The sequence below is a fragment of the Pteropus vampyrus genome, unplaced genomic scaffold (genome assembly GCF_000151845.1).
Source record: "Pteropus vampyrus isolate Shadow unplaced genomic scaffold, Pvam_2.0 Scaffold256, whole genome shotgun sequence".
NCBI lineage: Eukaryota > Metazoa > Chordata > Mammalia > Chiroptera > Pteropodidae > Pteropus > Pteropus vampyrus.
Window position 1 is genome coordinate 761,187 of NW_011889037.1, and position 13,398 is coordinate 774,584.

At 65.5% G+C, this 13,398-nt stretch overlaps 2 protein-coding genes across 3 annotated transcripts in view; one reads left to right on the forward strand and one right to left on the reverse strand.

Annotated features, from left to right (window-relative positions):
* Nucleotides 1-4,082, forward strand: part of MROH6 (maestro heat like repeat family member 6) — a 6,748-nt gene extending 2,666 nt beyond the window's left edge. Inside the window, exons 4-14 of the mRNA XM_011374951.2 lie at nucleotides 61-178; nucleotides 370-554; nucleotides 629-766; nucleotides 884-998; nucleotides 1,106-1,249; nucleotides 1,342-1,515; nucleotides 1,687-1,854; nucleotides 2,082-2,201; nucleotides 2,446-2,548; nucleotides 2,660-2,725; nucleotides 2,883-4,082. Coding sequence (XP_011373253.1) covers nucleotides 61-178; nucleotides 370-554; nucleotides 629-766; nucleotides 884-998; nucleotides 1,106-1,249; nucleotides 1,342-1,515; nucleotides 1,687-1,854; nucleotides 2,082-2,201; nucleotides 2,446-2,548; nucleotides 2,660-2,725; nucleotides 2,883-3,112 — 1,561 coding nt within the window. The 3' untranslated portion in view covers nucleotides 3,113-4,082. The remainder of the gene's footprint in view (nucleotides 1-60; nucleotides 179-369; nucleotides 555-628; nucleotides 767-883; nucleotides 999-1,105; nucleotides 1,250-1,341; nucleotides 1,516-1,686; nucleotides 1,855-2,081; nucleotides 2,202-2,445; nucleotides 2,549-2,659; nucleotides 2,726-2,882) is intronic.
* A 2,221-nt stretch (nucleotides 4,083-6,303) lies between these two features.
* Nucleotides 6,304-11,189, reverse strand: GSDMD (gasdermin D). 2 transcript variants are annotated; one of them, XM_011374915.2, is made up of 11 exons: nucleotides 11,036-11,189; nucleotides 9,756-9,976; nucleotides 9,383-9,575; nucleotides 8,573-8,741; nucleotides 8,338-8,440; nucleotides 8,055-8,108; nucleotides 7,486-7,554; nucleotides 7,202-7,377; nucleotides 6,975-7,116; nucleotides 6,813-6,886; nucleotides 6,304-6,681 (listed from the first exon to the last, which is right to left on the reverse strand). In XM_011374915.2, exons 2-11 carry the CDS (start codon nucleotides 9,970-9,972, stop codon nucleotides 6,442-6,444), a joined length of 1,437 nt encoding a protein of 478 aa, XP_011373217.1. In that variant the 5' UTR covers nucleotides 9,973-9,976; nucleotides 11,036-11,189; the 3' UTR covers nucleotides 6,304-6,441. The 2 variants fall into 2 exon arrangements, with proteins under 2 accessions (XP_011373217.1, XP_023376100.1); XM_023520332.1 differs by having other exon boundaries at nucleotides 9,756-10,010; nucleotides 11,036-11,182.
* Nucleotides 11,190-13,398: the final 2,209 nt, after the last annotated feature.

Genomic DNA, 13,398 nt, shown 5'->3' on the forward strand with positions numbered 1-13,398 from the left:
TGACCTGGGGTCTCCCGCCACCCCAGCATGGGACCCTGGGTCAGGCACCTGCACCCCCAGGGCGGCGGCCGAGCTGTGGAGCAGTCTGGGCCGGAACCAGCGTGTGAATGGGCAGGTGCTGCTGCAGCTGCTCTGGGTGCTAAAGGGCACGGCTGGACTTGAGCTGGAGGCACTGGCTGTAGGTGACCCAGCCAGCCCTGCCAGGGGACACCCCCACCCCCTGCCCAAGGGGGCAGGCCAGTTGGGACACAGGGGGCAGGGGCAGCAGGGTTTCGCCCGAGTCACGCGCATCCGTCGTGTCCTTCAAGCGTCTGAGGCTTTGTTCGGTGTGCAGTGCACCCCAAGCTGAGTGCCTTGCTTGTTCCCTAGGCCACCTGCGCCCTTGGGGAGATGCTGGCTGTGTCCGGCTGTGTGGGTGCTACGCGGGGCTTCTACCCACACCTCCTCCTCACGCTGGTCACACAGCTGCACAGGCTGGCCCGGGGTGCACACTCCCCTGACACCCCTAAGATCTGGGCCCCATCCCAACGAGGGCCACCGCACAGCCACGCCAGGTGAGGGGGTCACAGCGGGGGAAGCGAGGGCGGGACCAGTGCCCTCACTGCCCTCACCGCTGTGCCCCCCCCAGCTGCACCGTGGACGCCCTGAAGGCTCTGCTTACCGGGGATGGAGCCCGCATGGTGGTCACCTGCATGGAGCAGGCTGGAGGCTGGAGGAGGCTGGCGGCGGCCCACACCCACCTGGAGGGCGTCCTGCTGCTGGCCAGGTGCTGGGGAGGTGGGGAAAGGGAGGGAGGGGCGCGAGGGTGGTCGTGTGGGAGCTTCTCGGGGGCGGGGGTGAGGCTATAAGCTGGGGGCAGAGCTGCCAATTCTCCCCACCCCAGCGCCATGGTGGCCCACGCAGACCACCACCTGCGAGGCCTGTTCGCTGAGTTGCTGTCCCGGCTGTGCAGCCCGGACGAGGCGCAGCGCCTCACCGCCATGGCCTTCTTCACCGGGGTGAGCCCGCTTCTGGCACGGGTGGTGAGGGGCGGCTGTGGACCTGGCCCTAAGCAGCGCTGCCTTCGCTGAGACCGGAGCGTGCTGAGCCCGTGTCACCCGCTCAGCTGTTGCAGAGCGGGCCCACCGCGCGGCTCCTGCGGGAGGAGGGCATCCTGGAGCGGCTGCGGGCCTGGCAGCACGACCCTGAGCCCACTGTGCGCTGGCTGGGCCTGCTGGGCCTCGGCCACCTCGCGCTGAACAACGGGAAGGTGAGGGGCTGCGCCGGGCGGCACCGGGCGGGAGCGGGCGGGGTCTGCGAGCAGATGCCCACGATCCCTGCCCACGACCCCTGACCCCGCAGGCGCGGCACGTGAGTGCGCTGCTGCCCGCGCTTCTGGGCGCATTGGGCGAGGCCGACGCGAGGCTCGTGGGTGCTGCGCTGGGCGCGCTGCGGAGGGTCCTGCTGCAGCCACGGGCGCCGGTGCGGCTCCTGAGCACCGAGCTGGGGCCGCGCCTCGCGCCGCTGCTGGACGACGTGAGCGATGCCCCACCCCTCCAGGCTCCCTCGCCCAAACCCACCAAGCGCAGCCCCTTCCCCCAGGCCCCCCCCCAGGCTCCGCTCTAGGCCTCCAGATCGCACCCCCAGACAGCATCCTTCCTGAGACACTCTCGCCCCGGTGCCCCCTGACCACGCCCTCCCACGCAGGCTCGGGACTCCGTCCGCGCCTCCGCCATAGGGCTCCTGGGGACGCTGGTGCGGCAGGGCCGGGGCGGGCTCCGCGTGGGGCTCCGCGGTCCCCTGCGGAAGCTAGTGCTGAAGAGTCTCGTGCCGCTGCTGCTGCGCCTGCACGATCCCAGCCTGGACGCAGCTGAGGTCAGCCGCCCGCCAAGACTGTCCCACCAGTGTCCCCATCCAACCCCACCCGCCCCCACCCCACTGCCTCGCCAGGGACTTCCCCAAGGACCTCGGATGCAGGCATCCTGGGCTCCCATGCTCCCAGGCCTTCTGCCCTGGGCGTCTCCATCCCTCACGCTGGCCACTTCCCGGGCCACCTCCGCCACTTTCTGGACCTCTGATGCAGCTCCCTTCTCCTGTACCAGAGCTCAGAGTGGACCCTGGCCCGCTGTGACCAAGCCCTGAGCTGGAGTCTTCTAGAGGAGATTGTCACTGTGGCCCACTATGACAGCCCCGAGGCCCTAAGCCGCGTCTGCCACCGACTGGTCAGTAGGGGAGGACAGTGTCAGCGATGGGGTGTGGTCAGCTGCCCACTTGGTCCAGTACACACCGGGGCCGCTCCTCCGAAACTGAGTCTCCACGGCCCTCCCAGCCAAGGTCTAAGACCTCAGGTCCTGGCCTCTTGCTCTGAGGGCTCCTGAGGGACCCTAGCCCCTAGGCTCACCTCTGCCACCTCCTCTCCCTATGGGATTGGCCCCCGTGTCCTGCCATGAGCTCTTCTGTCCTCAGGTTCAGTGGTACCCAAGCCATGTGCCCAGCTTCCTGAGCCAGACCCAGGGCTACCTGCAGAGCCCACAGGGCCCCCTGCGCCGGGCAGCCATAGTGCTCATCGGTGAGGCAGTCCAGGTGTCACAGTGTGCCTGTCCCCAGAGCTCTGGGAGCTGGGCCAGCCTCTCCCTGCTGGGGGCGTGGTGCCAGCACACACATGTTTACCTTGGTCCAGGCTTCCTTGTGCATCATACCAGCCCCAGCCACGTCAACCAGGACCTGCTGGACTCCCTGTTCTCTGGTGAGGACCCAAGTCACCAGGGTGTGGGGACCCGGAGAGGCCGTGGATGCCCGGGGTGTAGTGGATGGGAGCGGCGGGGTGGAGGGCCAGGGGTCCCCGGGCGCTTGGCAGTCCTGAGACCTCCCGCCCTGCCTGAGCTGCACCCCCGTCCCCGTAGACCTGGGGCAGCTGCAGAGTGACCCCGAGCCTGCCGTGGTCGCCGCTTCGCAAGTATCCTCCCAGCAGGTGACGCAGCTGGCCCGGGCGCAGGGCCGTGGGCGGGGCCTGCGCCTGCCCCTCCCATGCCTGCGCCGCGCCCGCCCCGCCCGGCCTCCGCCTGTCTACCCAGCCAGCCCCTTCCAACGTCGGAGCCTCGCTGGCCGCTGGGGCTTCTCCGGACCCGGCTGAGTCCGACCTGGCGCCCATCCTCTGGGTGGGGGCTGGGCCCAGCCCTGTCTGGCCAGTCCTGGCACACTGCACACGAGGGGCACCCTGGCCTGGCTCTGGATGCCGGGCCCGCCCCCTGGGGCCCCCTCAGGCCTGTCGCTCTCCCAGGCCCCCGGAGTGTGCCCTGCCGCCCCAACCTTCCAAGCCAGGGTCTGGTGGGGGATACTGTGAAGCTGGCATAGCCCTGTGAGCTGCTGCCGTGTTAGGCTGCCTGCTTCCTGGGCCGCCGCTCGCCCTGGCCCCGGCTCCCTGCCTGTCTGGCCCTGCCGCCACCCAGCAGCCCTCCCCGCCACCCAGCAGCCCTCCCCCATCAGGTGCCCCACTCCCCGCCAGTCCATGTCCTGGCCTGATGTTCTGGCCAGATCCTGTCTGCTCAAAAGCCATGGACCTCTCCCCCTGTCCACACCCGCTGCCCCCAGCCTGGCAGCAGTCCCGAGCACCCCCTCGCTCCTGTTCATTGCATCAGATGCCAGCAGATCCTTCTCCAGACAGTGTCCTCTGGCCTCTCCACTGGACACCACAGGCCCAGGATTAGGTGTCAGGGGGCAGCATCTGCATCCGCACCAGAGTGAGCCCTCATGCCGGGCCTGAAGGACGCAGGCATGATGATGTACAGGGGGGACGGCCCCCTGGAGGCTCCCCAGGCTGTGGCTGAGCCCCCTCCACCCAGAAGACCCACCTTGAAACGTTCTCCTGCCCTTCAGGATCCCGCCCCCCCCCCCGCCGCCGCCCCAGCTGCTGCCTCAGGCCTTGACTCTTGGAGGGCTGAGGGCAGTCCCTCCAGACTGGGGACACCTAGGGGCAGGCCTGGGGTCCTGACTGCCCGCTGTGGAAAGTGTCTGAAGTAAACACACGGGGATGAAGGGCTCCAGCGTCTGTCTGAGGCCTGGGGCCGGGCTAAGGACGTGGCTCTGATGCACTAGGCACTAGAGGCTGTAGGTAAGGCAGCCTGTGGGCGGGAGTGAGGGTCACGGGCGCGGAGTTAGAGGTCAGGCGGGTTCAGGGCGCGGGCGTGTGGCTGGGTCAGGCACGCCAGGCCGACAGGGTGGGGGCTGACAGGGGAGGCGTCGGGCCTCGGAGGTCACCCCAGGGCAGTGCGGGGTCCCAGTCTGGTGTGCTAGTCTGGATCCTACAAAGCCAATGCCAGATGAGATTGAACTACATGAAAGGTATCGGGGCACATGCCGGACAGGCCAGGAGGCCCTAGGACCCCCCTGAAGGAGAAGGGGAGGGGAGGAAAGGAGGCAACGGCCACGTCCTGGACATCTGTGCTGGTCTTTGGGGTCCTCAAGCCACTCCCCTGTCACGGGGCCCCCGGGCAGGGCTCCATTTCCATCCTACAGTTGGGGTCTGTGAGGGGCCCCTTTGTAGCCCCCCGACTCAGGCTGGGCCTGGCTGGGCTCAACAGGAGCTGCAGGAACCCCCTCCGTGGCAGCCCCCCGTCCTTGAAGTCTAGGGGTCAGACCCAGGGTGAGCATTCATGCCCACTTCTCCGACCAAACACACGCCTCTCCCCACCTCAGGGAACAGCTGGACAGGCCAGCGGCAAACCCCACAGTGACACACGTGGGAAAGGAGAGCCCGCCTCAGATGGGGGCTCAGACAGATAGCACCCCCTTCTCTCGCCCCCCTTCTGGAGGGCCTGGGCCACACACCCCACCCAGTAGCAGGCTGTCTCGCACCACGCGGCTGGCCGCTCCTGGTCATGTGTCCCTCTCCTTGCCCTGTTCCCTGCCAAGTAGCTGGCAGCCTGCTGGACGCCCTGCCTGCCAGGTTGCAGCTCACACAGAGCCTGAGTGGCTTGAGGGCCAGACCCACTGGGCACTGGAAATGTGACCCTTCTCAAGGACTTCTCTGCTGGGTGCCCCAGGAGGCCTCAGGTGGAGCAGTGGCCTGGTTCATCAGAGGCCATCCCTGCCCCCCGATGGCAGTGCCATGGCCCTGGCCCCCCGCAAGCGTCGGTGCTGACCAGGTCCACCATCTGCCGAGGCCAGGAGCTCAGCACACCTCCTTCCCTGGTATGGCCCTCCTGCTTTGATCTGACGCCCAAATACTCCACATGGGGTATGTCACTGGAGACCTTAGGACCTTCGGGGGCCTAGGACCTGAGGGCCAACTGTCGGCCCCTGAAAATGGGGGTTGGGCGGGGCTGACCAGGACTGCCTTTCCCCCTGGCGCTGAGGCTGAGGGCGCTCTCGGCCCCAGAGGCAGTGTGTCTGTACTCGCTGGTTGTTGAGACCTGGGCTGCTCTGGTCCCACTCACCTGGCTTCTGCCTGTCCAGTCACCCTCACGAGGCTTCCCAGACAGGACCACGGGCCCCGGAGAGACAAAGAGGCCTGAGAATCCTCAAGCTCTCACTGTGTGGGAATCGATGTCGAGGGAGTTTCTGTAACTGCGTCTGGGCCGTTTAGGGAGCACTGTCTTCTGTTCTAATGTTAATTTCACTGTTGGGCTGGGATCCTGGATTTCTGTGGGGGGTTGGTGTCCCAGCCACAGCTGAACCCACTGTCCCTTCTCTTCAGCGAGTTGTAAAGCTGCGTGCTCGTACAGTGCCGTGATGAGGGGTGAGCGGCACCCTCCCACTGCGGAAAGGCAGACCTTTCCCGGTTGGCCGCTCCAGCTCCCGGAGATGAGGAAACCCTGCCGGCCCTTCGGCACCCCGACCAGCCGCCTCCCCCTCGCGGCGGGGCCCTGGACGCTGCCTGCTGCCACTCAGCGGGGAGGCCTCTCCGGAGCCACTTCTCTGAGCAGGTGCCTTTGGATGCGACGTGGACGGAAGACCAGCCACTCACGGGCCACTGCTTTTCCAGGGCTCAAGCCTCAAGCCGCCCCTGGGTACAGGGTCTGTGTGCCGGTCAGCCACACAGGCCCTGGACTCCCTCTGCAGCCCCCATGGCTCCTCGAGGCAGACAGACCACCCTGCAGCTCTGCGCAGTCCCACAGGCCAGCACTCTGGGCAGGGGCCAGGGCTCCAGCCACATGGCAGGTTACTCCAGAGCGACCAGGTCCAAGCACAGGGCAGGTTCTCCTGAGCACTCTTAAGAAACGCCTGCTCTCGGCCCCCAGGTCCCTCCCTATCCTATGAGGGACAAATCCCCATCCCTCCCCTCTGTCCCAGGTCTAAGGTACCTCAAAAATTCGGTGATCCATCTTCGCATTCTGTGTCTTATTTATTGAGTTCCCTGGTTCCCGAGCCCTGTGGTGAGCTGGGCACTTGGCAGGGCTGGGTTCGCCCTTCCCCGGCGGGCAGCTCGGTGGGCACGGACACCCCCATGCGCGGGTCTGCAGGCTAGCGCAGCTGGCTCAGCTTCAGCAGTAGGGCCAGGCAGGCGTAGAGTGCACACGTGGGGCCCTGGGCTTCTGGCTCCCAGCACACCTGGGGGGCACCCACCTGCAGCTTTAGGCCACACTCCTCCAGCAGGACCCAGGCGGGCGCCTCGGAGCCCCAGTTGCTCCCCAGGAGCCTGGGTGACAGGGATATGGCCTCCCGCTCCTGCCATGGAGTGCTCTGCTCCAGAAGGGTCTCCACCTGCCAGGACAGGGCAGGAGGGCGTCAGTGGGACCCCAAGCATCCAGTGCCCGCCCACACTGGCCCCTCCCAGAGGCAGCTGGGCAACCCCACAGACCAAGTCCCTCCTCCCAGCACACAGGCCCTCTCACCAGCTCGACCGACTCCGGCAGGGCCCCGGTCTCCAGCACTTCGGCCAGCAGCATGTGCTGGGTCTCACTCAGGGCTGCGGACAGACCGTGCGGCAGTGGCTCCGAAAGGCCAGCTGGGGGAGCCCCATCCTATTCCCCCCCACCTCCCCTAGGACCCCTCACCAGCCAGCGCTTCCAGCAGGTAGAAGACAGGCCTGGCCAACTCCTCTACCGGCGTCCTGCAGTGGAGCACCAGGCACTCGAGGACAGCGCCCGCCGGACCGTGCAGAGGCTCCGCCCGCCCGGAGCACAGGCCCTGTTCCAGCTAGGGACACGGGCAGGCAGTGAGCCTGGTTGGCGGGCACAGACCCCGTGGCCCCCCAGCCCCCACCCCCGTGGGGCCTGCTCACCGACTCCTCCAGGGCCTGCAAGGCCGGCTCATCCCGCAGCACCTGCCCCAGGCCCCCCAGCAGCTGCCCACACAGCGTCGCGGACCCGTTCTCCAGGGCGCTGGCCCAGGCCTTTACCTCCGCCTGCAGGCCCTGGAAGTCTTCGGTGGGCACCGGGCAGTTCTCAGTGGGCCCGTCTGTGGGGACAAGACTGGCATTGTCTGGGTACCCACAGGGCTTTGGAGAGCCCTGGGCAGGAAGGAGGACCCACTGGGGGTCCCAGGGATGGTTACGAAGGTACTGACCTGACAGGAACTTGAGGCGGTCATAGAGGTCCTTCATCACGGAGAAGCTGGAGGACTCCCGCGTGCTGCCTGGCGGGGCAGGGCTCCTCAGTGCGGGGTGTGGGTCCCCCAGCCAGATGGCTGAGGCCTTCCCTGAGCCCTCACCCTGCCCCCACACTGCCGGCCAGGGCGGGGGCAAGGCTGGGCCACAATGGTGTCAGCCTGTTGCCATGTCCCCCTCGTGCGCACGCATTCCCAGCCCTCGGGCGTCTGGGACTGCACCGTGCTGTCCCGTGAGGGCAAGTCCCCACCCTTGCTCCCGTCCCAGGTGTAAGGCTCCTCAAAAACTCAGGGACCCGCCTTCCCTTTGTGTCGCTCATTTATCAACCTCCCCTGGCTCCCGAGCCCTGTGGTGAGCTGGGCACTCGGCGGGACTGGGCTCTCACTTTCCCTGGGCGGGCAGCTGGGCGGGCAGCTGGGCGGGCATAAGCTCTGGCAGTCCAGGGCTGCACTGCACCATGCAGAAGGCCTCAGCTGCCTGAGCGTCCCCTTGCCCGGCCGGACAGGGGCGGGGGTGTGCATCAGCTCACCTGCCTGGGGTGGCGCGAAGGTCCTCTGCTTCTTATTTGGGATGAGGAGGATGTCTAGTAGCAGAGGTGGGGAGACAGGTCACTTGGCTGGAGCTCCCAGCCTTTCTCTCACCTGCTGGGGCTCTCCCGCACAGTTCCCACAGCATCCCACACGCCAGAGCCCAGGACCCTTGGCACCCCCGACACAGCTGTGCAGCCAGATGCCTTCAGCACTTCCAACCAGCCAGAGGCTCTTCCTAGGCCTCCCTATGTCTTCCCCAAGAGTCCCCCTGATCCTGCTCACCCCAGTCAGGGTCAATAACCAGCTGGGCCACCCGAAAGGCCAGGATACTGCCCGAGGGGATGGTGACCGTCTTCTTCCGGCTCAGGTGGCCCTGGCCTTTGCCCTGAGAAGGAGATCTGGGCTCAGGGCCGGGCTCCGGGTTGAGGGGCCGGGCGTGGGCTGGTGCCGGGCTCTGCCTGGGGACACTGCCCTCTCGGCCTCCGACCCGGCCCTTGGCACGGCCCTCACCACACACCTGCAAGCATATGGCTCCGGGCAGCGCAAACTGGCCTGAGCCCTCCTGCTTGTGGGTCCGGGTGACCTCCATCTCCGTCTGTGTCTGCAGCACCTCAGTCACCACGAACACGTCGTCCCCACGCCTCCGCAGCTGCTGTAGGACTTTGTGTTCGGGCTGCCGCAGGCGCCTGCAACAGGTGACGGGTGGGCCAGAGGCTCACAGAGGGGCACGCTGGCCCTCTCCGGCCTCCTCCCACCGGGACCGGCTCTCCTGCACCGGACCTAGGCCTCTGTGCCGTCGAATAGTGCGCCAAGCGGGTGACGCAGCCGAGGCAACCAGGACCTCTGTGGATGCCCAGGCATGGGGTGGCCTTCACTTTCTCCCTAGGTGCTCCCGACAGTATTTGTGTGGGGGTGCAGAGGTGGGGGAAGGAAGAAGGACGAGTGGATACCTGCGGCCCCTGGAGGCGCCCACCCCCTCAGCCGGTGGCTCACCTGGCTGCTCTCTCCCTCCACTCCCTGGATCCAAGTTACAACTCTGAGGTGTCTCCGTGTCCACTCCACCCAGCAGCCCAGTCTCTCAGCGGCCTGTGGCTCAGTCTGACCCAGACCCCCTGGGCCCTGGCTGGCAGCCCTGATCCTCAGGATGCAGGCACCTGCCCTCTGCAGCCCCTTCCCCTGCACCAGTCCCAGCTCACCCCTGCCTCCCAAACCTTCCTCCTGCTGTGCTGACCCTCAGCCTGGCACAGACACCCCATGACTCCCGATCCCCCAAAGTCATGACTCGGTGGCTACTCGAGGTCAGCAGAACCCCCTCCCCAGGGCTCACCTCTCTTGGAGCAGGGCCACCCAGGTGTTGGGGGCCACACGCAGTGTGCACACATTCATGGAGGCACTAGAGCTGCCAGACACCATGGCTCCTCCTGCTAACTTCCCCTGTCCCGGGGCTGCCAGCTCCACGCTGCCCTGCAGCTGCCCGTCCATGGTGTCGTGGAAGTGGAAGGGGCCAACGCGTTCGACAGCTGGAACGAGACCAGAGCGGAAGCCCCATGGCGCCAGCCGCGCCTGTGCCACCAGGCAGAGGGGCTTTGACAGGCCTCGCCCTGTGGAAGCAGAGCGCACAGAGGCACAGAGCAGGCAGCAGGCCGGCTGCATCTGCTCCCCTCCCGGCTGGGGCTCCGCCTCAGAGCCAGGTGGGGTACCTGGTTCCGGGGCATCGGGCTCCAGGATGTCCTTGATGGACAGGTTGACACACGTGTAGCGGGGTCTCCAGAACCATGAGCTGGAGGGCTTCCTGCCCACAAGGCAGTAGGGCTGGTAGCTGGTGGAGGTCCGCAGGCTGTCCACCGGGATGAGCTCTCTGCTGCGGTCCAGCTCCCGGACCACGCTCCTGACCACCCCCTCGAAGGCCGACGCCATGCTCCTGAGGAGGGCACATGGGGGTCAGGCATTGTGCCCTCAGGGATGGAGATGGAGGAATGGTCAGTACTTGGATGCTTCCAGTGATGGGGAGGTCTTTCCCTCCAAAGCAACCCTGCGTGGCCAGTCCCGAGGTGCCCTGATTGGCAGAGAGCTCCCGCCCTGATTGTGACCCAATACGGAAAGAAATAGTGTCCACCCCGCCACCCGCTAGTCCATTCCTCCAAGGGGCCGCGAGTGCCTCCAGGCTGGGACGTCGTTCATAAACCTCCGCGGGACTCAGGCTGTTCACGCCATCTGTGCTGGAGATGACGTGAACACCCCGAGTGCCCACAGAACGCCCACACAGAGCCCAAGAGAAGCCTGGCACAGACACCCCGTGACTCCTGATACCCCAAAGTCATGACTCGGTGGCTACTCGAGGTCAGTGATGAGGGCAGGCAGTCCTAGGCCACCCACGGAGGCTTCTACCACTTTGTCAGCCCAAAGAGGCTTAGGGCGGCCACTGAGTGGGGGCAGGGCAAGGCAAGGGCCTTGGGGTGACTCCCAGGCTGATGCTCTATGGGCTGTAGCAGCTGCCTCCCTGGCCGCAGTGTCCAGAGGGTGGGGAAAGGAGCAGGAGCTGCCACCTCCTGGGTACTGGGCAGCGGAGCCCACAGCGAGACCCAGCCAGTGTCCCCAGCTCACCGGGCTCTCTGTGCCAGGAGTTTCAGGAGCCACTTGTCCAAGGCTGGGGCTTCAGGGACCGTATGTCAAAGCTGGCCTGCCCCGGATGCAGGAGACAGGACCCGCCAGTGCCACCCCAGTAGAAGCCTCCGTGCCTCAGCGCTGGTCTGAAATCAGAGGCAAGGTGCCCACGCTGCAGCCGAGCCCAAACCTCGCCCGGCTGCTGGCGAGGGGACCGCCTTCCCAGAGGCCCGGGGCTTTCCCAGGGCGGGTCTGGGATTATGGGGAGTCCTGGGAGGGTCCTGGGACCAGGTCAATACCCAGAGAGTCGGCACCCCCACACACACCCAGCGGGAACGGGGCAACGGGCGCCCCTGGCGTGCGGGGCGCGGCTCACCGTGACAGTGGCGCCCAGGCTCCAGGCCCACGAAGTGAGGCGAGGCCACCTTGGGCCGGGTTCGCGCTGGCTGTGCCCGGGAGCAACGGAGGGAGCACACAGTCTGCTGGTGCCCAGACCCAAAAGTGAAACCGACGGACGCAGCACGCAACCGCCCAACACTCCCGGAAACGCCCCCGCGAGCGCCCCCGCCTCCGCCCGCCGCCCGCCCACCGCCCGCCTTCTCCGCTGTTCCTGTCTCAAGCCCCGCGCGCCGCCGCGGAGGGCTGAGCGGGCTCTTCTCCAAAGGAAATGTACCAACGGCCGACAGGCACATGGAAAGGTGCAACTCAAACACGGCCGCTTCACACCCGCCTGGATGACCAGGGGAGAGAGCCGCCAGCTGGCGACGTGGGGAGGCAGGGAGACTCACTCTGGGGCGCGGTGAACCGGCAGCCGCTGTGGACCGCAGCGTTACCACGCGCCTCATCCAGTCCGCCCCTGGGTGTGTGCTCAAGAGACGTGAAAACACGTCCGCGCAGAGCCTGCACATGGACGTTCGTGCAGCAGTGTTCCTAACAGCCGAATGTGGAAACACCCCAGTGGGCCACAAACCAATGCGCAGTTTAACGGGGGTGGGGGTGGGGGGCCAATCCGCAGGTGACCAGTAGAGGAATGAAATTCTGAACCGCATGCGGTGCCGGTGAACCTGAAAACACCATCCCCGGCGGAGAGACTCAACTCCAAAGAGGGGTCACAAGATTCACATGCAGATGTTCAAAAGGGGCAAATTCATAGGGACAGGAAGTAAAGGGGCAGATGCCAGGAACTGGGGGCGGGGGGAGTGACAGCTGATGGGAACACAGTTTCTTTTGGGGTGATGAAATGTTCTAACATCAGTCGTTAGATGCACAAATGTTAAAGCCCATGGAGTTTTACACTTTAAATGGGTGAATTGTATGGAACGTGAGTTGTATCTCAAAGTTATTTAGAAAACCTAGAGCCAAGTGACAATATCCAGGCCCGTCACAGGATCCTTGATGCTCTTACTGTCCTGGGTCACGTGCCACCAATGTCTGGTGCATGGCAGTGGGGGATCCTCCTCCACGTGCCACTGCCTGGCCCTTAACCCATGACACGCGAGCCCACAGCAGGGCTGGCTGGCCTGAGACACCCCGAAAGCTCTGCCTTACTCAGTCAGTCTTTCAGCCTCCGAGCCAGGTGCTCTTCCCATGAGGCCTTTGCCAGGCCTGGTGCCAGCTCTGGGAAGGTGATTTCCTGTGCTGTGTGCTGGCACGTTGTAGCTGCTTTAACTGGAAAGAACAATTCGAGCAGGAAACATCTTGTGCAAGCAGAAGTCCCCAACTGCTGGGTACCCTGGGCCAGACACAGGCAGGCACAGGCCATCCAGGGGTCTGGCCTCCTCCAGCGTCTGCCTGGGGTCTCTGAAGCTGGTTCGCTCCTCATGCTGGGGGCCTAGGGGACAGGCCTGAGAGAGGTGCTGGCTGAGGGGCTCTGAGGTGGTGGGCGCCCAGCCAGCTCAGCGAGGGGCTCCCAGCCTTGGTCCAGCCCCTGGAACTGTTGACTGGAGTGACAGGCATCCTCACTGAGTGTGTGTTCACGTGTCCGCATGTGTGCATATATGAGCATGTTATTTGCACACATGTATGTTCACACATATGCATATTCATGCTTACGTTCTGTGTGGTGTGTTGTGCACACCGTGTGTGCACGCTCGTACTGTGCATGTTTGCGTTCGCATGCGCACGTCTGGATGCGCTGTGTGGCCGACGCTGCTGGGCTGGCCGTCCTCCAGCTCAGCCGGCTTCTCCCCGTCCCCAGGCAAAGCTCCGTGCTGCCTGCAGTCCCATTGCTTCTCATCTCTCTCTCCAGCAGGCAGGCGCCAGGCCAACGTCAGGAGGTGGCGGCCTCATCAGCAGGGTGACCTCACTGTAGGTTTCCAGCAGGGATGTGACCAGCCCTGGTTTACTTTTCTAGAAGGTCTTGGCTGCCACTTGAGAGAATGTAGGGGAAGCGGCCGTGCAGCCCTGGGAACTCGGTCTGAGGCAGAGGTGCCAGGCAGGTGCCAGGCAGATAAAGACGGTATGGCACACTGCACCCTCCTACCTCGAGGCCGTGATCTGGAGCCGTCACAGCCTGTGGCCGGGTAGGATGGACGAGTCACGGCTGGTGCGATTTCTTCACATTTTCAGTTATTTAGCAACAACCAAAACAAGAAACACTGGGCTAGGAGAACAGTGGTGTCGCCTGGGCCCCGGACTCGCGTAGGACAGAGGTCAGCCTGAGAGAGCAGGAAGTGTGCATTCTGGGGAGAAAAAGCAGAAGGAGGGTGGGTGGGGCCCGGCACTCCATCCGCATCCCCT

Coding starts and splice junctions, on each gene's coding strand:
- GSDMD (XM_011374915.2), bottom strand. CDS start 9,972: ATGGCGTCGGCCTTCGAGGGGGTGGTCAGGAGCGTGGTCCGGGAGCTG. Junction 7,555..8,054: donor CTTCGCGCCACCCCAGGCAG/GTGAGCTGATGC, acceptor CTGCCCCGCCAG/GCAGCACGCGGGAGTCCTCC. Junction 7,117..7,201: donor TGCAGGCCCTGGAGGAGTCG/GTGAGCAGGCCC, acceptor CCGTGTCCCTAG/CTGGAACAGGGCCTGTGCTC.